This window comes from Cydia fagiglandana, chromosome 8, assembly GCF_963556715.1.
Source record: "Cydia fagiglandana chromosome 8, ilCydFagi1.1, whole genome shotgun sequence".
Taxonomy (NCBI): domain Eukaryota; kingdom Metazoa; phylum Arthropoda; class Insecta; order Lepidoptera; family Tortricidae; genus Cydia; species Cydia fagiglandana.
The window spans coordinates 9,487,206-9,512,597 of NC_085939.1; the positions used below are offsets into that span (position 1 = coordinate 9,487,206).

Below are 25,392 nucleotides of genomic sequence, written 5' to 3' on the forward strand. Positions count from 1 at the left end.
TCAAGGATTTCTAATACATTCAAGGATTTCTGCAGCAAATAAGGCGTCGTCTCCTCCAAGAACTATTTAGCTACTAAAGTTCCAGTGAAATTTTCCGAGAAACAGCGAACTCTATCAAAGCTTTCAAAGTCAGTTCGGATTTCGACACTAACTAAGGCTGCCATTCAGGTGCAGGTGTCAACTATCCACCTAGACGTGATGTTAAAAGCACTAGGTACTAGGTAAGTACTCGATAAGCCGATACTCATAAAGGGTTACCTAGAGGTGTGCAATGAATTAATTTGAAATCCGGCGGGCAGAGCATTAACTTAATAATTGATATGGGAATATGCAGAGATATTATATTAGTAATTATGAGGAAGATATTGATATTATAATATTGTTTCGGACAAATTACAAAAACACGGCCAACTGCCAGACCACGCAAAATGGATAGGTACGGAACGGTCATCCAAAAAATAGCGTATCTTCGCGATACTTACGTCGTTTTAATAATAAGATATTATTTGTAAAAAAAGTCATTAATGACTCAACCGATTAAAATTAATTGAAATAATTTTCGTAGGAATAGGAAGTTAGCTATCTATGTATTAAGGTTCTAGAATAGACAGGGTCCTATGTATTAAGGTTCTGGAGATGTAGCCCCATGACAGACAATATAAATGGACAGCCGCAGGCTTAGGAATAGAAATCCATTTGTCACCTTTCGGGACAAAACTAATTTGGTATTCTTTCTTGTTAAATTTATAAATATTTTAAGCAAGTAGCAAAAGTAGTTATCTAGCAATCGTTTTTACAAAATAACCATAGTGATGGTCGCTACATCATGACGCGTCGCCAATAAAGCGAGTCACCCCTGACTTAAAACCCTACAGTGATTCCTACAACAGATGTCGCGTCACCGATACGCGACAGATTTCCGATATCGGGTTCATACATATAATCGACACCGATTACACTGAAGCCTTATCTTTGATTAATATCCGAAATTACAAGCCCGATGATGCATTGCTTTTTTAACGAGTTTATGAACGGAAATGAAGGCAATCAGGGCCTCGGTTTGCGAAACTGAGTATTTTCAATCAGCTACACACAGAATACAGATTTTTTTTCAATAAGTATAAGTAAATATTTTACTCCCATTTATTCAATCTACTTATACAGAGTAGCTAAAAATAACTGCATTCCCGTTGCCAGGGAGGTTTTGGGCTTATACTGAGCAACTTTTACCATAGGACCAAACTCGAAATGGCTGTTTCATACATTTTGGAGGGCCTATTTTATATGGGAGGGTTTTTTTTTGACGTAAAATGCTTTAACATGACAACAATTTAGTGTGAAATATTTTAGTTCCATTTTATTTAATGTCTACTATTTTATGTCGCACTATAACTCGGGGCGCGTTCTAGGCATTTAAATAACATCTGGATGTTGGCAGTGACATCGATATAATATTTTTTTTGTCGATAAAATATTTTGATACTTAACTTTAGTATTCGTGCCCCGAGTTAGCACAGGTACGCTTATCAACGTCGGCGACTGCTTTTCCTAAATTATCCTCGACTAGAGGACCGGCCACTGCCTAATGACTGACCAAGAAGCATTAGCAATTCCGACAACGTGGGCTGCAAATAGACCAGTTTGATAGCTACTCCAACCAGTGGGGAGACACTCCTGACTTCGGGCACAGAATAAATAATAGTACTAGGTACAGAAGACTCACTCTCTAACAAAACGCGTCTGTTACGATCAGCACAGATATGGCCGCTAGGTGGCGACAGCGCCACGCGCTGCTTATGGCTTTCCCAAAAATGGGGCGGAATGGATGTACTTTTAGCTACCTGTAAGCAAAGCGACGAAATCGCGGAGTGAGCGACGCTTGCTTCGGGCAAACTCGGCTGCGTTCAGCTCAGCATTGCTCGGAGCAATTATTAGGGTTGGCACCACTTGACGGCCTTTTGCGTGTACGACCACAGACAAGATAATGACTTGAATTTTGACAACCCTAAATATCCGAAAGGGATAGTGCCATACATTAGAAAGGGATAGCATGATTCGTCCCTGAATGACTGTCAAACTTCGGTTTTGTAGGAAGTGTCCTTTCTGTACGGTAGTACTATTAGTTATTCTGTGCTCCAACTAACAGAGACATCGATGTTGACTAAAATTCTCCTAGGCCTTCAGCTAGCGCCAAAGTCAAAACTTTAGAATTTTTAGTTGAAGTACCTATTAAGAAAAATGAAAGAATATAATTAATCATCTGCGAATCCTAATGAATCTTATAAAATATTGATATTTGCCTTTTTTTTAAACGACAACCTCGTTGACTGAACTATGAGTAGGTCTGCAAATCTTCGATGCAGTTTGCGGTTCCGAAGTTCCGAACTGTAAATGTAAGCAAGTCAACAGAGTGCGACAGAATATTAAGCAGGGTATGTTATGAGACGTCTTGAATTATTAGTTAGCTATTGAAAATTGAACCTATGAGACACGTGGAAAGCATTCTGAATCACAGCTATACTTACTCTTTATCTGTATGTATTTAAATAAAATTAAACAAATTATTTGTGCATTTTCGGGTAGTTATAACATTTATTGGCTAACCAACCAAATACAAAACCACCTGGATCTGTCACTGAACGACTTGACTTTAACCTACGTTATTTGATCATGTGCTTAATATTTTCATCTACCTTACTGGCTTAAGATTTGAGGGTAAATTTTATTTACTTTTATTTAAATACCTAAAGATCAGACTATAGACAATTCCAAAAGTCGATTTTGTAAATACAAAATCGAAGTTACAAAAGCTCATATATTTTCACGTGTGCTGCGCCTGCACTCGTTTCGCGAGCAATGTAAATGCATGTGAGTTATTGGACAACATTGTGAAAATGAGGCGTTTAAACGAAATACGTTTATCGGTTTTTAGGGTTTTGTGGTCACAACGGCATATGGGATCCTCAGTATGTATGGCACAGCCATTTTTCTCAGAAACTGTAAGATAATATATTATGGATGAATTTTTCAAGTTATGTTTTGCGTTCCGCTATTTAGGTTATTGCTTCTGTTAATGCTTCAATCCGAAGCCAACTAAAAGGGCTCTCTCTGTAGTCTGCTTGCTGAGAGCTCTTTCTTTTTTTGGACACGTGGCGAGACGAGAATCACACAACCTCGAGAAAATCATAATGATTGGCCGTGTCGAGGGAACAAGAATTAGAGGCAGAGCTCCAACTCGCTGGACGGATCCTCTCCTGGAGGCAATTAATAGTGGCACACAGTTCGCACTTCATCAGGCTCAGAACAGAGCAGCCTGGAGACTTCTTATAGATAGAATTACTTATGGTGGTCACGACGTGTTAGGATAACGACGAAGAAGAAGAAGAATTTAGGTTATTGTATGGAAACCAAACATTGTAAATTAAGCTGGAGTTGATAAATTAGTACTGAACTAAAGTGATTTTTATCATTAACACCGGTTATCACTTTCTACCAGGACGAGACTGCAGGTCAGCTGCTGGTCAGTTTGTACCACAGACTAACCACGTTTGAACATAATAAAATATTTACCTATAATAAGTAGGCAAGTTGATTTAGTATAAAATTTCAAGTATAGTTTACAAAGATTGCTAGTCCAGCACTAGCCAATAGAACTGGAGCGTAGTCAATAACATGCACCCAGCGACGTTCATGAAATCGATAGACAAACAAAATTACCCACCAAGGAAAAACTGCTAGGTAACTGAAAAATTTAAAAAACAAACTTGCTTCGGCAAAGATAAGGCCCGCATTCGATGCATCGAGTTGGCGAATGTCGTCAATCGAACGTTCACCTATCGATTGTTTCTGCTGGCCCTATTGATGCTTTTATTAAAAATGAAGTTGATAACATGATTATACGATGTTACGCGATGATATCGGTGGTTTTGTTATTGGGAAATGGTGAGAATGATAGAAAGTGATATTAGGAGTATTGGTTGACATGCAATGGTATCAAATAAAATATAATATTGTGTTCATGTTATTACGTTATTATGAGATAATTATATATAGGTTATTATTTTATTATAAAAATAGGTAAACTATTTTAGTGCTCCGTACAAAACGTTGTTTACGGAGCACTTATGGGATCACTTTAGTTTTGCAATCTTGACGTATTTCAAACTAAGCGGATGTCATATTAAACGTACCTATACATATTTAGTTGATCAACTTCTAATTATTAAAGATAAAGTTACCTTGATAATTTTCCCTTAGTTTCCATCTCCATGATCTATTTAGTAGTTTATTGTCTGGTCAGCTTCCTGTTAGCTAGAGTTAAAGTTCTTCTATAGTATTGTGACGTCCATTTTACACACCTATCTATCTATATATATAAATGCAAGTGTCCTGACTGACTGATTCATCAACGCAGAGCCGAAACTACAAAAGCCAGAAAGTTGAAATTTGCACATCAGATTGCATTTATAAAGTGTACAAGAGATAAGAAGCGATTTTGAGAAATTCAACCCCTAAGGGGGTTAAAAAGGGGATGAAAGTTTGTATGGGGTTAAAGTTTTTTTTAAAGCTAGGAATTTGAAACTTCGTAAAAAGATATATTATTAAAATACAAGAAAACTAATTTCAGCGTTTTTGAAAATTTAGCCCCTAAGGTGGTGAAAAAGGGGTTGAAAGTTTGTATGGATATCAAAAATTTTTTCGAGTGGTGGAGTTGAATTTTTGTATTTAGGGATATTATTAGAAGACAGGAAAAGTAATTTTAGCGTTTTGTAAAATTCATCCCCTAACAGGGTTAAAAAGGGGTTGAAAATTTTAATCCATTACAAATGCTTTGAAACTTCTTAGAAAGGCATAATAGCCAATTACAAAAAAAATTGATTGCAAAGTTTTTGGAAATTCAACCCCTAAGGGGGTTAAAAAGGGGATGAAAGTTCGTCTTCGGGTGCAAATTTTATTTTAAGCTAGGAACTTGAAACTTTGTAAAAAAGTATCGAATTCAAACACAAGAAAACTAATTTCAGCGTTTTACAAAATTCATCCCCCAAGGTGGTGAAAAAGGGGTTGAAAGTTTGTATGGATAACAAAATTTTTTTCGAGCGCGGGACTTGCATCTTTGTATTTGGGGATATTATTAGAAGACAATAAAAGTGATTTCAGCGTTTTGTAAAATTCATCCCCTAATAGGGTTAAAAAGGGGATGAAAGTTTGTATGGGGTTAAAGTTTTGTTTTGAGCTAGGAATTTGAAACTACGTTAAAAGATATATTATTAAAATACAATAAAACTGATTTCAGCGTTTTTGCAAATTCATCCCCTAAGGTGGTGAAAAAGGGGTTGAAAGTTTGTATGGATATCAAACATTTTTTCGAGTGTGGGCCTTGAATCTTTGTATTTAGGGATATTATTAGAAGACAGGAAAAGTAATTTCAGCGTTTTGTAAAATTCATCCCCTAACAGGGTTAATAAGGGGTTAAAAGTTTGAATCCATTGCAATGGTTTTGAAACTTCTTAGAAAGGCATAATAGCCGATTACAAAAAAAAGTAATTGCAACGTTTTTGGAATTTCAACCCCTAAGGGGGTTAAAAAGGGGTTGAAAGTTCGTCTGCGGGTGCAAATTTTATTTTAAGCAAGGAACTTGAAACTTTGTTAAAACGTTTTAAATGAAAATATAAGAAAACTAATTTCAGCGTTTTTCAAAATTCATCCCCTAAGGTGGTGAAAAAGGGGTTGAAAGTTTGTATGGATATCAAACATTTTTTCGAGCGCGGGACTTGAATCTTTGTATTTGGGGATACTATTAAAAGACAATAAAAGTGATTTCAGCGATTTGTAAAATTCATCCCCTAACAGGGTTAAAATGGGGTTCGAAATTTGAATCCATTACAAATGCTTTGAAACTTCTTAGAAGGACATAATAGCCGATTACAAAAAAAAAGTAATTGCAACGTTTTTGAAAATTCAACCCCTAAGGGGGTTAAAAAGGGGATGAAAGTTCGTCTTGGGTGTAAATTTAATTTTAAGCTAGGAACTTGAACTTTTTGCATAAACAAGGTATTAAATTAAAAAACATGAAATCTAATTCTAGCATTTTTAAAATCATCCCCCAAGGTGGTGAGAAAGGGGTTGAAAGTTTGTATGGAGATCAGATATTTTGTGAGTGCGGAACTTGAATCTTTGTATAAGGGCATAGGTACCTATTATGAGAATACAAGAAAAGTAATTTCAGCAACCAACATCAAAATCCACTTGACTTAAAACTTCATACAACTTGCTAAAAAAGAAAAGTACTTACTAATTTCAACATTGCTTGGATATGAAAATTATAGGTACTAAAGATGTAAAATGTTGAAGATAAGATTCCACGCGGACGAAGTCGCGGGCAACAGCTAGTTTAGTATAAAATCATTAAGTGGATTAGAAGATAATTTGATTACAATCATTACGCGAGAACAAATGTAATATACTCGTGGATACATTTAGAGGAACGCGAAAAAAGGTTTAATTACTGGATTACAGCACCTAAAGAAATTTCATAATTAGTATTTTTTTTTTGCGTTACTCTAAATTTGTCCATGAGTGTATTATAATCTGTCTTTGGCTACGGAGCGATGTCAGAATGACACCAAACTGAAATAGATATACTGCCGTATTCGAACTTCAAGATATTCACAAGAGACGACACGTACTAGATACGTTATAGTTTAGATATCAACTAGTTCTACAATGTCACTTTTACGTTAGATAGAGTAAGATATCTATTAGATGTGACTTGGATCTCTAAGTCATATCCTGTGGAAATCGTTCAAGAATATCTCACGAATCGCGCAAATGTCTAATTTGACAGGTTAGATGGTTGGTGATGTCTAAAAGATGTCTAATAGATGTGTATTTCAAAATCCGAATCGGGCTTATAGACTTATAGAGATATCTAAAGGCAGCACTTCGCTGTGCAAACATCCTTGTAGCGGTAAAACCCTAAACCGTTTAACCGGGTTTGTTCCGCTTTCTTTAATCTGCACACGGCCGTTGCACCGAGATGTTTGTGCACTTGCGGACAGTTTAACTAACTACAGTTGGAAGTTTTGTTGAACGTATTATAAACACACTGTGTTTAGTCGTTTTTGTTTTTGGTCGTAGTGAGTTTAAAGTTTATGAGAAGTGCTTTAAAATTACTTTGTATCTTACCAAATTTTGTGAAGTAAATAGTCTTACATATACATGGCTCATGCTCAAACATTAAGTTAAGATATAGGTAACTAATAATATATTGCTACATAATAAGTATCTTAAAAATATGTATGTGTGTATATTTCAAAAGCTAGAAATTTGAATTTGTCAGAGAGATATGCTTAATTTTTTTCTGAAACAAATCGCATTTGTACTGGAATATCAAGGATATTTGAGACTAATTAGTCAGGTTAAGTAGGTCCGTCCGTCTGTCACCAGGCTGTATCTCACGAACCGTGATAGCTAGACAGTTGAAATTTTCACAGATGATGTATTTCTGTTGCCGCTATAACAACAAATACTAAAAACAGAATAAAATAAAGATTTAAATGGGGCTCCCATACAACAAACGTGATTTTGAACCAAAGTTGCTTAACTTCGGGAGGGGTCAGTACTTGGATGGGTGACCGTTTTTTTTTTGCTTTTTTTTTTTTTTTGCTTTATGGTACGGAACCCTTCGTGCGCGAGTCAGACTCGCACTTGCCCGGTTTTTTTATAATGTAGCTCAACTAACAACATAACTCAGGAGTTTTTTTTGCTTAATTTGTTACGGATATGTGACACCTGTGAGATCATACAATCTGAATAGGCCTCCGGCTCTACTTATATAGTACTTTGAGGAATAATTATAATTATGTTTAAAATTGCGAGACCTACAACGGTTTAAACTCTGAGTAATCTATCAATATCTAAGTAACGAAAATATTTAAATTATCTATCTAAATATAAATGTTACTCATAGATATAGAAGATATAAATACCTTTTAAATGTTATACAATCTATAATTAGTAATTTTATGTTCTCTTTTCATGTCTTGACCTCTCTGCACTATTGTCCATTTACCTGCTTAATCCCTGGTTATCCCCGGCTCCGCCTATAGTTGTGCCGTGTTCGAGAATGTTCTTCGTTACAAAACCGAGAATGTTCTCGAGAACGTTCTTTGTTACAAAACGGAGAATGTTCTCGAGAACGCCATAAATATACTCCCTTTCTAATGTATGACACTATCCCTTTCGGCTAATTAGGGTTGTCAAAATTCAAGTAATTATCTTATGTGTGGTTGTGCACGCAAAGTGACGTCAAGTTGTGCCAACCCTAATAATTGCTCGGAGCAATGCTGAGCCGAACGGAGCCGAGAATGCCCGAACGCTCTAGTTTCCTCCCCCTGCTACAACAGCGATGCTGCTGCAGGTTGCCATCCGAATATATAACCTCTTGCCGAATATATCGTGTCTTGCGTTTTAACAAAAGCCCTTTCTATAGGTATGAACATTATATGTATTCTTAACTTCTTATAAACATTATATATCAATATGAGACTTTATCGGGACATAAAAATACAAACTTAACAATACTAAAACTAAACTACATGCAATATAAAACTTAAAATAAACTTATTATATTTACATATATAAATATATGTAAGTATATACCTATGTGGGTTTTATTTTTTAATAATGTCATGCCAAGTCTGTCATGCGTTCCATTATTTAAAGTTATGGTTAATTGCAATTAAAGGGCACCTATAAATTTTTCTCACATATCGTTATAAGTTTATCAGTCGATTCTGCCCCTAAAAAGCACAAAAGCTAAAGCGCCGTGTACACTATTGGAATGCGTTTAATACGCGGTGTTCCGGCGGCGGACGTCCGGTTTCCGGGTATCGCGGGACACCCCTACGCACCGGTCTGGAACGTGACCTGCTGGTTTAGAGTTTTTGAATGGCCAGTGTTCACGAGGATTTACTCTAGGCAAACAAATATCCAACACAATAAGTAACAAAATGTTTTTTCTGTTACACTACCACTATTTACTAGGGCCTATTTGTTTGTTTGTCTAACCCGGTGTTAAGCTGTTAAACCGTTAACCCGGTGTCAAATTGTACTGGTAGCCATGGTACATCCAGGTTTAATCGGTTAACCCGGGTTAGTGGAATGATGCAAGTGTACTAGTACAATTATTTATTCTGTGCTAAGGTATCATTACATTACAGTATGTTGATGATAAAACCGCATTAAATTAGTTACTGTCGAAGTTAGTGGTAGAAAATAAATTAAATGTTTGTTTAGTTAACAAAGAAGACAAAAAGTTTTCATAACATTTTAATATTTATTTTTTATACTTTTATGTTCGCGGAGGCGCACACATATGACTTTTATGCAATTATACGCAACAGATCGGCGTCACTTATGCAGAGACTGTGTGGCAGTACCAATGGCATCCTGAAAACGTTGGCAGGTAAGATAGATGTACCCAGTGGCGTAGCTAGCATGGGTGGCACCCGGTGCGGAAATTGTGGGTGTCACCCCAAAATTCAATCAAAATTGTAAAATATATTTAAAAAGTGTTTAATGAAGCAAATTTATAGCAATTCGGAAGCGGCGGGGAAATAGTTTACTTTACCTATTTCAAACGAAAGACATTGGAAATTCTGAGATTATGTATCCGAACCGAATTACGGCATATTGAAAAATAGAATATAGTTTTTCCGAATTAAACATTTTTTTAAAAGGGTAATTGTAATTTATGTTAAATAGCTCAGGATTTACTCCATCGCCTTCATTTTACATGATTTTACGAATTTTTACAGGTGGCACTACTGATGTTCACGGTCGGGTGTCACCCCTAAATTGGTGACACCCGGGGCGTACCGCCCCCGCCGCCCCCCCCTAGCTACGCCACTGGATGTACCACTGCTCATGCACTGGAATGGACTGCATGTGGCAGCCACAGATGCTGAGAAGTGGTGGTGCATTTAGGTTGCCTAGTTATATTTATTTTTTAGTTTGTAGATAGGTTTATTATTATTATTTTGTAATTTTAATGTCACTAACCTTAATTAATTTTAAGATTTCTTGTACTAACAATATTATGGATCTCTGGATTTGAAATAAATAAATAATTGAATTGAAATGATGAGTTTCTGGTTCCTGAAATCTAAGAGCCTTTGTACAAATTATTATTTGATAAAGCCGAGAATCCCTAGACTCGACTCGCAAGATAAGCGCCAGGAGTAGGTAATGTTGATTTCACGATTTTATCCCTATATTCTTTTCAGCGAACAAAAGGCGAATAGTGAGTAGGTGGCTGGATCAAGGGTCAGTTGGTACGGCGCGGATAGGCCCGCGGTTCCTTTCTCTGCAGCCCTAACCACCTTGCTCCGCTGCTGGCGGCAACCTAGGTTAGGTTTTATGTTTATAAGTAAATACTTTTGATTGTTTCTGTATGTGTCCTTTTGTATTTTATATATTTATATGTATATTGTAAAAATAACCTCAAGTTCCTGGAAGAAAAGGGAATAGTTAGTCCTAAGTAAATCTTATCAAAGGATTCCGCTTTAAAACAAGCAGCTTTTTAGGTTTTACTTTTAGTTGCGATATGCATCATTCATTTTATCCTTTGCTATTTATTCATTTTTAAAAGAAGCGAGTAATAGTTCAACTATCAGGGACACTAATATTGTCTACTATGAATCTTAGCAGCATAAAGTGGACATTATCTACCCGTATGTTGTTTATTTAATAAAGGAATCAGTGCCGGACGCCGCGGCCATAAATATTAATTAAATGGAGAGCCATTCTTGCTCGCACGCGCCTATTCACTTAGAGTTCCACAGAAAGGCGCGTGTCTCTGCGTTTACATTCTTTAACAAAAACAACTTTTTATTTTTAACCACCATATATGACCACCGATCAATGAATGAATGAGAATATTTATTTTAGACAACTATTGGCCCATAGATAAATAAAACTAGCATACATATTATTATAAAATATATCTTATTCAAACTAAAAACACACAATTATGGCATAATATAATTATGGCAATTATAATCAATATAGAAATCTGTCAATTTATACCTAAAACTATAAATTATAGCTTTATAAATTACTTTAATAATCAATAAAACGCTAACAAAATAAAAAATAATTGTATTTAATGCATAGTTATAGTGTGCGGAAACGATTTTATTTTGATTAATATTGTTGGTTGTTGTCTGTCTTTTAAATTAAACCACATTTTTAATCTCAGTCTGAAAATATAAATAATACAGCATAAAAAGCAAAATGCTCTATATCGCCATTTTGCCCCACCGGTGGAATAAGACAGGCAGGCCTATTCGGATTTCGAGATAATCACAAGATCTAGAGACGATTTAGAGATCAACTAGATCTACATTAGATATCGACTAGATGTGACTTGGATATCTAAATCATAACTTGTCGAAATCGTTCTAGAGGACCTCCAGAATCGCGGACACGTCAAATACTACATATCTATCTTACAAATATCTTTAAATTATCCATATCGTAACTTGTTGAAGTCTAGTAGAAATCTAATTCATTTTCCGAATCAAGCCCAGGGTATTTAGTATTTGCCTCTATAGACAAAATGGGGCTCCATTGAGGACTCTGACTTAGTTAACAACGCGCGCAAGTAAAGGTTTTCACATGCGCGTTCGGATAATTTAAGTTTATCACATTTGGCATCGTACGTGTGAATAAAAAATGTAAAGATGTAACGGTTTACCGTTATTTCCAATTAAAATTCTATAAAATAAGAAATAAACTTAAACCTAAATATAACTATAAACTACTATAATACACATTTCATACTTATTATCTAAAAAAATATATACAAAAACCTTAAAAACTAATATATATAAAATAAATCTACGAACAAACAGAATTGACGACTGCATATGCTATTAGGTAAAACTAGATGCGAATACAAAGGACTACGTCACCCGGCTCGCGATAAGCGATGTGCACCGCACCGGCCAGCTAATGAGACACATGGTACGCGTCCGAGACATTCCTACCACGGCTTTGACAGCGAGAGGTCAAATCGACTAAATTCAAAGATACAATACAATTTTACAGTCATGATGTGACAAATTTTTATTATGGTGTAAAATTAATTCTAATATTAAATGTGTTAAGTTCCAGTATTTCCCCAAATAGGGGACCAAGTCTGGGGTTGGAGTCGGAACCTACCAACCTGAATTCGCATGCTCCGCTTCGTTCCGGAAGGTTCCCGTGCTGGATCCGGAATCCTTTTTTTTGAAGACGGCCACCTCCAAGTTAGACGTTCTGCGACGTAGTGCAGGGAAGTGACCCCTATCAAGGACTCGTTTCACCACTGTTAATTGTCAGCTCAGAAAAGATCCACGAACTTGTCTTTCCTCTAGTTTTTATTTTTTTAATTATATTTCGTAAAATTTACTCTGGTTAGTTTTCTTTAGTCTCATTTTGCAATCTACCTACTTCATGCGACGCTAAACGTCACAAAGAACGAATCGAGAAACTTCTCCTTTTTTAAGTCTGTTAAAAAGGAGCATATGAATACTTCTAAAGCTTTGCTGTGACAACATAGTTACATACAAGAAAAAAAATCGTAATGTATTGCAATCTCAAGATAGCAGTAAAACAACATATATAAATTACTTTTTATCCCTTTGTTTGTGTATCCATACGGCTTCCCCCGTCCCCACAACTCACAGTATATGCAAATTTGCGATGCGGCTCGCATACGGTATCGCGAATTATCCGGATACCTATTCCCGCTGCTTATTCTGCCAAGCTCGTACACTACTAAATATACATTTTCAAAATAAACCTTAGTGTTATTTAAATAAAGATCATAGTTAAATAATACGAAATATAAGGATACGAGAAAGGAAAGCGATGAGCTAATTTGACAAAACACCGGATGGCGATACGAATTCCGGTATCGACCGAGTAATAGATATTGTAATACCGCCACAATTTTGCTTTTAGATTATTGTGGTGTGAATTTGAATTGATTTGATAAAGCATTTGTGAGATTAAACATTGTTAGCTACCTAAAAGGTATGTATATCTAAAATATTAACACTTAAATGAAGTGTATATTGTTAATTTTACCACAAAGCTAAAACTAATTGACATTAATAAACTTTTAATTTATAACAAGCAGAAACGTCGGCAAACGATGCTCTTAAGCTTAGAATAAAATTAAATGTGTAAAAAATACTGTCTTGGGTGAGACTTGAACTCACGGCCTCTGGATCGATACTCCAGCGCGCTGCCATCTGAACCACCAAGACCTCATCCATAGCCAGCAAAGCAAATATGGTGGAAAGATTTGTTTCTTTCTTTTCAATTTATTAATAAACTTGTCTGTAATATTTCCCTACCTACCTATTAAATGAAAATCAACTATCTAACAACGCAAACTTTAGAACTGTTATGAAGATGGTGCCTATAAGTAATCTGTGTTCTAAGAATATACATAGTAAAACAGTACAAGCAAGTACTATACTCAGCAATTAATACTTATCTCAACACCTTTTCACAAAAAAGCTTTTTTTAATGTAGTTTCAATACCCTCAAAGTTTCATTAATAAATTGACCAATAAGTACACTATGCGGCGAGTCGCTTCCGATATGGTTGGCTAGCTACCGGACTCCGGACGCCAGTTGCTCGGCGGTTAGTCCCTGGCCCCGGTTCGACCCCCACACACGTCCAACTTACATCAAACTTTAATTCAACGTGCACGTAAAATAACAACGTTCGGAAATTTATAAACGTTGGCGTAACCAGTTTTGGTATTGATAATACATTTTCAGTACAGTGTTATTTCGAAATTTGAATTTAACGGTCGCGTTCAAAGTTTAATAATAAATAGTTATATTGTTAAGTTTTAACGATATAATAAGAATTAAAATAAAACTTATTTTTTATGTGTTAAGTGTAACTGTCATATATAGTGGACTGTAATAACGATTGGATCGCAGTTTGGACTTGATTTTCAAGGATGTGGTGGTTGCTGAAGTTATCAATCGTTATGCAATGTAAGTAAAAAATCGTGTTTATTTTAGGTGTGTTTATTTAACTTTAAGGCCGATTCAGTCTTCATAAATCTCATCTTAATATCTTATTGGCGATATCTGAGCAAGTGTGTAGGTATATCGCCAGCGCTGATGTTTTGGCGCGAGTGAGCGCACCTATCAATGATAATACGAATATATGCCTATCAATAATAATCAACATCTCCATTGAATCAATAATTGTCCTTAACCTGTAATAAGTATAGGAAATTCATTCAAGATCAAAAGATTAACCAGAACGGAACACAATATAACTAGATTAGATTTGCGCATGCGTTTATTGTTTGGTCTTAATAAAAAAAGATCAGGTGATTTTCCACTGCTTTCCTAATAGAAAATCACCTGATTTTGGAGTGGTCGCATTAACGTACGATGTTTAACGTCGAATGAATTTTTTTTTACCTAAGTATGTACCTAACTCAAATAATTTGTTGGAGAAATCTTACGTTATACTTGTATACTTATTCCGAGAAGAATTATTTCTTAACAAACTTGGGTGTATTTTCGTGTGCCACTAGGGAGACTTTGCAGAGATTTAAAACGCAGTTAAACCAATACTATAAATTTATTCAGACCTTTTATGAGTACTGTTATTGATCGACTGACAAATCTAAAGGTAAACAAACATTTCATGGAACCGTTGCTATCCAAAATCAAATTTGACTGAGTTCACCTACAGCCAGTACTGTGGAACCTTAAAGTAGGCGCAACTGCAAATATCACATTATCATAATATTTCAATACGCCCCTTTAATGTGCATATTCTAAATAAACCTTGTAAGGACAAAAGGTATAATTAAATGAAACTTGTGTGAACTTACAGTTGTTGGCTACAAAATGAAAAGTTATTGGAATAGTTTTATTTCAACGGCTATTCCTATGAGAATAGAGCATAGAGCGAATCGTTTACCAACTTAAATTTGCAGTTAAGGTTGGCATGACTGGGTAAAAATATTTCGAAGCTCGTATGTTGGTCTAATAGTCGCACTGTTTTATCAGAAGAAAAATATAAATTTGTAGTTTGGTATGTACATACCTATAAACTTTTGTATTACCTACGTGCTCGCAATGAAGTAAAGTTTCTTGCTAATAATATTATAAATCCCAAGGGTGGTAATATAAAATGGTTATGGAAAAGTTTACAGAACATTGTGCGAGTAGGTAATGCTATCCAAAAACGCAAATTGCGGTGTCGTTCCTAGGCTAGGTAAGTAAAAGTCATTGATTGTCCATTAGTGAACGACGCTCGAGGTTGCTAAATTGCGAATAAGCCTCCCACAAATTTCCAAATATGTACGGTCAGCCAAGAAATTGGTCTACCACTTTTCGACTCTATCATCTGATTGATAGAGTCGAAAAGTGCTAGACCACTTTCTTGGCTGACTGTACTTAATCACAAAACTAAAGTAAAAATTGTAAAAGTGCAAATTGTCAAACCTAATTAACCTTACAAATTAAAAGTTAAGCTAAAAATAACCCTCATTAACATGTCGAATTCAGAAATTATTATGTAATTATAATGTGCCCTACAGTACAGTATAAAAGTGGCCTAAATAATTTTGCCTAAGTAAATGTTGAAGTTAAAAGCATTTAAACAGGACGCTATATTGTGGCATACCTGTTCTAAGAGTTTTAAACTGATTAGCATTATTTCATGCAATAAAGATAGGTAGTTGTTTTGTTCCTAAAGTAAAACGTTGTGATATACATACATACAAAGCGATATAACTTTTCATTTTAATTCTCAGAGGCTACAAGTTAAATCGGGTTTCCTAAAAGGGGCATGGCACACTGCGTCCGATTTGCACGTCGTTCCGAAGTTTGGGCGAGACAACACTATGCGCGTATTATAGCGACATCCCGCTCGCATGTCGCTCCGATCGACGACGATCGTCGCGAATCGGACTCAGTGTGCTATGCCCCTAAGTTGCGGGACTTGCTCTTTGATATAAACTTTATTTATACATGTTCTCGTGAATCCAGTTGTAATAGTTTTAATAAAACTTCGTTGTAGTATTGTCTGTTTGTGAGGACTTGAGCTATAACTTGAATTATTATGCGAATAAAAGAGCCATGTTTTAAGTTTACTTGAAAAAACCTCCTTCGGATTGCTTTACGTAATAGGTTAGCTTCAAACGGATAACTATGATAAGATACATATGTCAAAGACAGAACCCCTATGATTATCTATAATTTTGTTATCATTACAATGTCCTGCCATTTGACAATACAAGTAAGGTACACTTGTCGCTAATAACGACAGTTTGATGACGTGTAATAAGCTGGGTAGGTAAAATGTACCTATAATATTTATTTGACGTAAAGTTGTATAGTCTATTCTCGGCTGTAAAATCGATTCGACCAATTCGTTTAAAATAGCTAGAATTCACAAACGATACGTCTTAATCTCATCATCTCATTGCGAGTACATATTACAAACTTCAATGGACAACTGTTAAATGTTGGAACTAAGATCTCACAAATTATAAATATAAATCAATCTACATACAACAATGATACAACTTTGTGACCCCATAGGTAAATCTGTCTAAGATGTAAGCTGGTAGGTACATGAAACTATACAAAAGTTTAATTTGAAACCGATTGTGTAATCATTTTCTCACTGAGTTACATATAATTTGTCCCTTTTAGAGTAATTATACATTGTACCAGATCTGTACCTACTTTACAAAAGAATATTGACTAGAACAATGGAAAAATAGAGTAATTAATTCTGCGTAGGTACAAGGTCTTTAGTCATTAGATTGAAAACTAGTGATCAGGTATATTCAAGGTAATTTTTAATTTAACCAACTTAATTACATACATACTTTCATTTTTTTTCTTTACACCATCTAATTATATTTTTTCACTAAAAGGAATATTTTTAAGAACCATTTTTAAGAACTGATAGTTTTTAGAATAGAAAAAAACTTCTATAATAAACGCATGTATTAATATCTCGACCGATCGGTGTTCGAATAGTTATTTGTTTTACAAGGGGGCAAAGTTGTTGTTTAACCGCTCGTGCTAATATTGATACCCGAGCAAGCGAAAGATTCCAAAATTGAACCACGAGCGTAGCGAGTGGTTCGATAATTGGAATCTTGAGCGTTGCGAGGGTTTCAAAGCACGAGGGTTAAACAAAATTTGCCCCTGAGTGAAACACAAATTTTTTCACCACACCAACCCGAAGCAAATATTAAATGTAAAATATCAAACAAAATCATATCCAAATGAATGATATTAAACATTTATCATCCAAAATTATCATTTAAAAGTTAATTATACCAGCAAAGATAAGTAAACAACTCAAAATTTGCATTTGATTACTTTGCCTCACATGTGAATAAAATGCAACTTTGCTATCAGTGTTTGAAGCGCAAAGTAAGCCTTTCCGAGCTGGTGTGGTGAAAATGATATTAAAATGTCATAGGTTTCAATTGTTTTCCCATTGTTACGAAGACGCTACCTATATGCAGCATTTAAGAGCCTATCAACGTGCACACTAGCGCCACTGCTAAATAGTCTTGATTATTTATATTTAAGATATATTTTAAGAGGCCGCTACGTACTGCATTTTGTATTTATGTACCTTTTGAATACTTCAAACTAGTTTTTATGTTGCTAAAATAAAGTACGTAGCGGCCCCCTTTTTTAAATATCTTTCGTTAAATTTAAATAATCACGAGTATTTAGCAGTGGCGCTAGTATGCACGTTAATGGGCTCTTAATGACTTTTTATGAAAACAAAGTCAATTACAATTTAAGAAATACAATTTTTGTGAGATACGAAATGCAAAAGAAATTAATCGGAGTTCAAAAAATATGGTGGGTATACATGTATGTATTTAACGACGTATACGCGAAGTTACGAAACTAAATAACTTGTAAAAACTTGGACTATAAAAATACTATACTGAATAAATAAAACACGTATACAGTTGCTGGAAATAAAAATGAACTTTGTCTTCCACATTCTGTAACAGTTTCAACAACTGTGAATAAAAATGTGAAATATTTCAAAGCACACATCCCGCTTTTACTCTTCAAAGCTACATTTTAGTACAAATGTATAACAAAGTATGTACAGTCGACGTCCAAGATATGTTTACATTTGTATTACAATGGAGTAAGGTGCAAAATTGTAAACATATCTTTGACGTCGACTGTAGGTACAAGTATTTACGGTTTTCTTTGTTTTAAAGAATATGAATTGCTTGTCTTGCTCCTTCACTGTTCAGTTTATAATTCATTACCTATTTATAATAATTGTATGGCTTTCCTTTACATGAATCCATGGTGTCCTGAAAATGTCCAGCTTGGCTTTGCTCAAGCTTAGTAAATGTAGGTGAGCAAAGCCAAGCGAAGCGAAGTCCTTTCGGAAATTAAATTTTTGTGATTAAATAAAAAATAGCCTAATACTTGTAAGCATGAGGGGTTTGGGCTATAGTCCCCATGCAGGTCCAATACGGGGACTTCACATACACCTTTGAATTTCTTCGCGAATGTACGCAGGTTTCGTCACCATGTTCCTTCACCGAAATTTTACTGAATAAATGTTGAAGTTGGAAACATAAAATATAAATGTAGTAGATACTGATAAAGTTTCTATATGCACGTATTAAACGATCAAGAAATTTATTTATGAGATTTTTTATGAGAGAAGCAGCCACGCTAGCGAGTCTATTGCTCACACCGACCAATCTTTTACAAAACATTACTCTAAGTAAATGAGAAAACAAACGACAAAAACAAAATCATCTAAGCATATAAATCAATAAAGGTAACATTAATGCAGCTGAACATTAATATCAATGTCTCCCGCAGAACGCGCCACAAGTCGCGCCAGATGCCTCGACCTGTCGTCGCACGCCAAAACAGTTAATCCACTAGCACAATAATCGCTCAAACTTCTTAACGCCTTGGCTCGGACATGGCAATGAGCGACTTGCGACGGCGGCAGCGATAACCATAGGTTAGAGCGAGACACAGCGATCGGACCTTTTCGTTCTCACCTATGGTTGCCGCCGCCGCCGTCGCCAGTCGCAGGTTTGACGTGACATTGCGCGACTAGCTTCGGCTAAGGTGATGAAAGTTACGGTTTTCACCCATCTACGGATGGGAACAAGAGGTACGATCGCTGTGTCTCGCTCTAACCTATGGTTGTCGCCTTAGCCGAAGCCAGTCGCGCAGTGTCGTGGCCAGGCTGTGTGTCAAAAGTTTTAGAGATATGCAAAAACTTAATATGATACGATGAGTATGATAAAACTTTTTCCCAAAAAACGTACGAGTAACACCACATGCGAGTGGTACTCGGCGTAAGGTCCAATATAATATGTATATCTATTATCATTACTTGCAGGTAACAACCGCTGTATTGGACTGGGATTAAGTATATCAACCGATTCTTTTTTTAATAATATATTGAAGATGATCAGTTCTATTGTATTGAAGCATTACACAGGTGTTCGTTTACCATAGCGCCGAAGAACACCGAAGTCTTATTTAGGTACGATTTGAGCTGAATCTACTAATTGGTATTTGAGCAATTCCCTGTCGTTTGTTGCCTGCTTTTGCTTAATAAAAGCGTTCTTACGAGTATTGTTTTAGTGTAGAAACACTTTAGCGTTAAAAAAACTCACAAAACGCACTGTTTCGTGCGATATGGAGTCAGTTAGCACAGTCGAATGAACAGCGAACGCATTTTGTGCTTCGCTGGCTGACGCTGGAGGGGAGCTCGCATGATCTATTGTAAACGGATCTTTGTCTCGCAAATAAATCTGCTCAATATAAATATGCCAATAAAAATGAATCCTAGAAATATCATTGTCATCTTGGTATCATCTTGGGTCGTCCCATTCGTTTTTCGTCAAGTTCTTAAATTAGTCCTATTCTGCTTTCGTCACTCATTCTACATTGAAAGCCGAAGGCAGAATAGGACTAATTTAAGAACTTGACGAAAAACGAATGGGACTACCCAAGACGATACCGTCATCTTAGCTCAGCTTCTACAGCCGAGTAACTGTTTAGGTAGGTACAAATATTTGACCGTTTCATGAAATAACTGTAATGGTTACAAAATTAATAAATGTTGTCGCGTTATTTTCAGCTGTCTACATCATTAGCCCTAAAATAATAGTTATAAGTAAAAATATAAAAATACATAAATACCAACATAAATTAATGTACCGTTAATTTAGAACAGTATCTACACTGACACTGAAATAACGAAATATCGTCGCGTGACGCGGGATCCTTGAGTTGTTTATGCATGAACAAATTTAATATCCCGAATGCATACAACATTATTTCGATACAACGGTATATGTTACATCGACTTAAACAATAGGGTAGATACCATAACGTTCCTATTGTACGTGTATGTAGTAAATTTGATGTTAATTATTTATTAAAATATACGAATTTATCGATTAAATAGGTGTTGATTTGTCGCGGTTTAGGTATACACATATTATATGATCACTACCAACTACGTCTAGCTAAATATATTGACTTACATTTTATTCTTTAATTTTTTGTTATGTACTTACTAAAACTTTACTTATGGTGTACAAATTTAAATCATGGTTCCAGAAAACGTCGTATTCAGTTCAATTCATTTGTTTATTTACTACAACTATTAAGCCGCGTTAAGTAAATAAATCAGTACCGTTAACTTTATCATATTTTTTTACAACGTAGGTCTTCTTCTTCCTGGCGTTATCCCGGCATTTTGCCACGGCTCATGGGAGCCTGTGGTCCACTTGACAACTAATCCCATGATTTGACATAGGCACTAGGTTTTAAGAAAGCGACTGCCATCTGACCTTCCAACCCAGAGGGGAAACTAGGCCTTATTGGGATTAGTCCGGTTTCCTCACGATGTTTTCCTTCACCGAAAAGCGACTGGAAAATATCAAATGATATTTCGTACATAAGTTCCGAAAAAACTCATTGGTACGAGCCGGGGTTTGAACTAGGGCTCCCGATATCCGTGCTACACGCCACCCCGTGTATCCGTGTTCTTAGCCCCGGCGGTGCTAAGCCTCCGAATTACACGAACCCGTCAAGATCCGTTCCCGTGTAGTGCGTTCGGCTCCGGATCTACGCTCGGCTCCGGATCTACGCTCGGCTCCGGAGCCGCGGACTTCGGCTTCGTTCGGGTATTGAATACACGGCGCCGGCGGACCGACTCCCCCGGCCGGTTCGAGTTTAAACAATATTTAAGAGGTGGTATTCTACTGGTGGATAATGTCTTGATTTATTTTGTGAAATATGGAGGTGTTGCTGAAATGTAATTTAGTCGGATTATATTAAATGAGACACCAATTGTATATTAGATGTTACTGCTTGTAAAAATGATTAAATAATAACAATGAGGTTTATAATAAATATTAAGATACTAGAGTCAGACCAAGAATAGTCTGCAGCGCTGCAGACTTTTTTTATCCGACTCTAGTTTTTTCTCACATTCCCACTTATTACTTAGATAATTTTTATTTCGTGCGAAGTTCATAGAAATGTACACGTGTAGATTAAGATAATAATGGTTTGCGGGCGGCACATGCAATAAAATAGCCGTGGCAATTTTGACACAGGTATTTTACCCGGCATACCTTTTGTTTGGAAAGTTAAAGAAGTAGCCGTGCTGTTTTACAAACAAGAATTGGATTTTTTTCAGTTATGGATTTTTTAAGATTTTAGTTTGCCACTCAGTCGGTCAAAGTTTCTAATCTTAGTTCAGCTGGTTTCATATAGTCATACCTAGTTGTTGCCGTTGTTTTTTTTCGTTTTGTCCCCCCCCCCCCCCCCGCCCAGCAAATTTCATCGAAACCGTTAGAGCCATTTCCGAGATGCTCGAAAAATAGAAATTGAAAAAATGAAAATGAAAAGTTTATTGGTAACAATGGTTAGAAGTCTGTTTAGTTAAATAGTACATTTAGTATTTGAATATAGAGGAATTGCTCGTTTAAAGGTATAAGATTTTTTGCTTTTATAAAGAACGCAACCGGTCGTCATCGAAAACGGGCCGGACCCGTGTGTAATTAAGATCCGTGGATCCGGACACACGGGTAACACGGGTACACGGATCTTAATTACACGGATCCTAATTATCCGTTCCGAACGGGCCACAAATCCGGTTTCGTGTAGCACGAGAACGGGGCCCCGGCAACGGGTACCCGAAACCCGGACCCGACCGCGAGCCCTAGTTTGAACCCGCGACCTCCATATTGAAAGTCGCACGCTCTTACCGCTAGGCCACCAGCGCTTCCTAGGCCACCAGCGCTTCACAACAACAACAAGCGTTTTTTATAACGTAGGTATGCCAGATAAATGATAGATATATTATAAGTGTAAAAACAATTGATGATGTATTAATTTAATTAGGCTCACCGTCGTCATTTGATATTTTTTATTGCCTGGCTATATTGTCACTCCTCTTATCGGAAATTTATTCATACCACAGTTTTATCTTCTGAAAAGTGATAGGATTCATGACTTCCTATTATACATAAGTCTTTTTAAGCTAGCTAAGGGTAAAGTTGTGAAAAATTCCTCGAGGAAATCGTCGGGTGTTATGTTAATGTATAGATAAGTTTTGTGAGCTCGGCCCCTAAAACACAATGATCGAAAATCTTGTGTCGCAAGATTTTTACTAACACAATTATAAAATTCGGTACAGCCCGCGGAGGTCTTTTAGATTAAAATATTTTAGTATTTAGATATATTTAAGTTACTTTTGTATGATATACCATTAACCTTTTGTATAATAAATAATAAAATGTATACCTGGATATCTGACCGGGAGGTCAGATATAAAACTTTTTTCGGTAGATCTAGTAGGTAATTTTTAAATGTAAAAAAATTGTATTAACCTAATCAATCCAACTAGTAAAATAAACTATTTCGTAGTACATCAAAATACCAAAACATTAACTATAAACAGGCATGGCAAGTGTTTGAAACAAAGCTTTTATGCTGATATAATTTAAAACAAAAACAAAACAAACAAAGACCAAAAAGTACGCGTTCTTAAACTTCAAGAAGTTCAGGGTAACCCTAATGTAGAAAACTTTTAACTTACTCTAACGCTCGCCTTAAAAATTCAGAAGCAAAAGTGACATGCGCCTGAACTGAACTTACTTATTAACATCCGTCGAGTCACTTTCGAGATCGCTCCCAACTTTGAATTATTCTTTGCAAGTTTGACATCGGAGATTCCTTTTAGGTATTCATTAGGAAGGAAAGAGTTGTGTGTGTATATACCTATAGGAATGTGGGAAATATTTTGAGAAATGAATACTTTCAGGTGTTTGCGATTTTGTATTAAAGCCCCATTTAGACTATTCAAGAACTTGCAAGCAATATTCAATACATTACTAACTACAGAGTATAATGACTTTCAGTCGAACGACCAAATACCGCAACATATCGAAAATCGCATGCAAGTTCTTGACACGTCTAAATGGGGCTTTATGTTTTAGAATGAAATGAGTATACTTAAGTAGCTTTAATGAAAATACAGATAAACTATCATGTTTCACGCAAGTTCACGTATTGTAAGTGAAATTCAATTTTCACATGAAATGTTAGTAAAGACATATTGTGCGTAAACTTATCTGAGGCAACCACCATGACGTGGCATTAGATAGCTTGTTCCTAACTACTTGGTAGTTAGTATTCCCACGAGACAGTTCTGTAATTCAAAATAATATTACATATTGTAACTGACTCTCTTTGGAAGTGTATTGAAGTTTGAACATTAAGTAATATTAATCTAAGCAGCTTTTACACTTATAATTTATAAGTTATAAAACATAATTAGCAAGATTTATAAAGATTTCATTAGTTGCTAGACCTAAGTTCGCTACTCACTGATAATTTGTGATCATCTGATTGCAATTAAAATTAACAGACATAGGTAATGTAGTTAAATCATCCATATTGCCTCTGCGAGAATTTCAAATAACTTGTACGGTGAAGGAATGTATGACCGAATACAAAAAATGGCGTTGCTGGCATTACTGCGCACCTGCGCTTGAAAGACAACAGAAGGGGCGGTTCACGCTTCGATGCACAGCGCAGGAGTTGCACGGTGCTCTATCGCTACTGCAGGGGAAGGGATAATTGCGTTGTGATATGATAATAGTACATTATTGTCGAGGCTCGGAAGTAGCTACTTGCAGGCTGAGGATTCGTTTTAAACGGACGACCTTGGGAGTCCGTTTAATTGAATCCGAAGCCAGCAAGTAGCCTTCCAGCCGAGTCATATGAGTGCTTTTCTCAAAAATGGTGCAAGAAATATAAATACCATAGAAATATTTTACAAAAACAACATTGTTACGTATATATTTTCACAGAAACGCCCTTGCTGCCTTTTTATTTTTTTAATTAAAAAAATAGAAGTGTATTTTTCTGCCGAAAATACGCCAACCTATTTGAGACAACTAAATAGTCGCGGTACTAATCATCTGTTTGGCTGTTTAATGGGCCTGTGCCTTCATTTGATATGGCCATTTCAACTTTTAATAAGTTTGAAACTCGACAAATAATGGAACTTGTATGCAACATTGCAGTCCCAAAATCAAGACTGCAATGTTTTTAACTTTTTAATTTTTGACTGACCATAAACTACGCGCTTCGCGATTTATTTTTTAGACGGCAACGTCGACTTTGCCGTCCATTTTTGAGAAAAAAAAAATATATATACTTGTAAATAGGAGACAAAAACATAGTAGCTATTTAGTTACATCGAAGACCGGTCTGGCCTAGTGGGCAGTGACCCTGCCTATTAAGCCGATGGTCCCGGGTTCGAATCCTGGGATACAGATATTTGCTCCTTAGTTATGGTTGTTTTCTATGTATTTAAGGATTTATACATATATATCGTTGTCTGAGTAAGTACCCACAACACAAGCCTTCTTGAGCTTACCGTGGGGCTTAGTCAATTTGTGTAAAAATGTCCTATAATATTTATTTATTTATCGTTCATACGGCATTTTAATCATCTAATACCAATATATTCTTTGTGTTCAGTAAAATATTTTTATCTTATCTTATATAGCGGGTATTCTAAAAAAAGGTTCTGCCCACAAGCAGTCGTGCCACTATCTACTAAAATATAGACGAGGTTCTACGTACACCAATGGGCAGCCATTTAGCCTTCCTTGTTATGAGAGCAACTTGCATTTACAAAGTTTACTCGTTAGTAAACTGTTTTAACTAGCCAGATAACATGAATGGAGCTTCACGATCATTACTAACATAATAAACGCTTGCGTAATATCC

General features: G+C 35.9%; 1 protein-coding gene across 1 annotated transcript in view; it reads left to right on the plus strand.

Moving 5' to 3' along the window:
* The first annotated feature begins 13,617 nt into the window (after positions 1–13,617).
* Positions 13,618–25,392, plus strand: part of LOC134667029 (uncharacterized) — a 32,627-nt gene continuing 20,852 nt past the window's right edge. Inside the window, exon 1 of the mRNA XM_063524334.1 lies at positions 13,618–14,064. Within this exon, the coding sequence (XP_063380404.1) occupies positions 14,028–14,064 (37 nt within the window). The 5' untranslated portion in view covers positions 13,618–14,027. The remainder of the gene's footprint in view (positions 14,065–25,392) is intronic.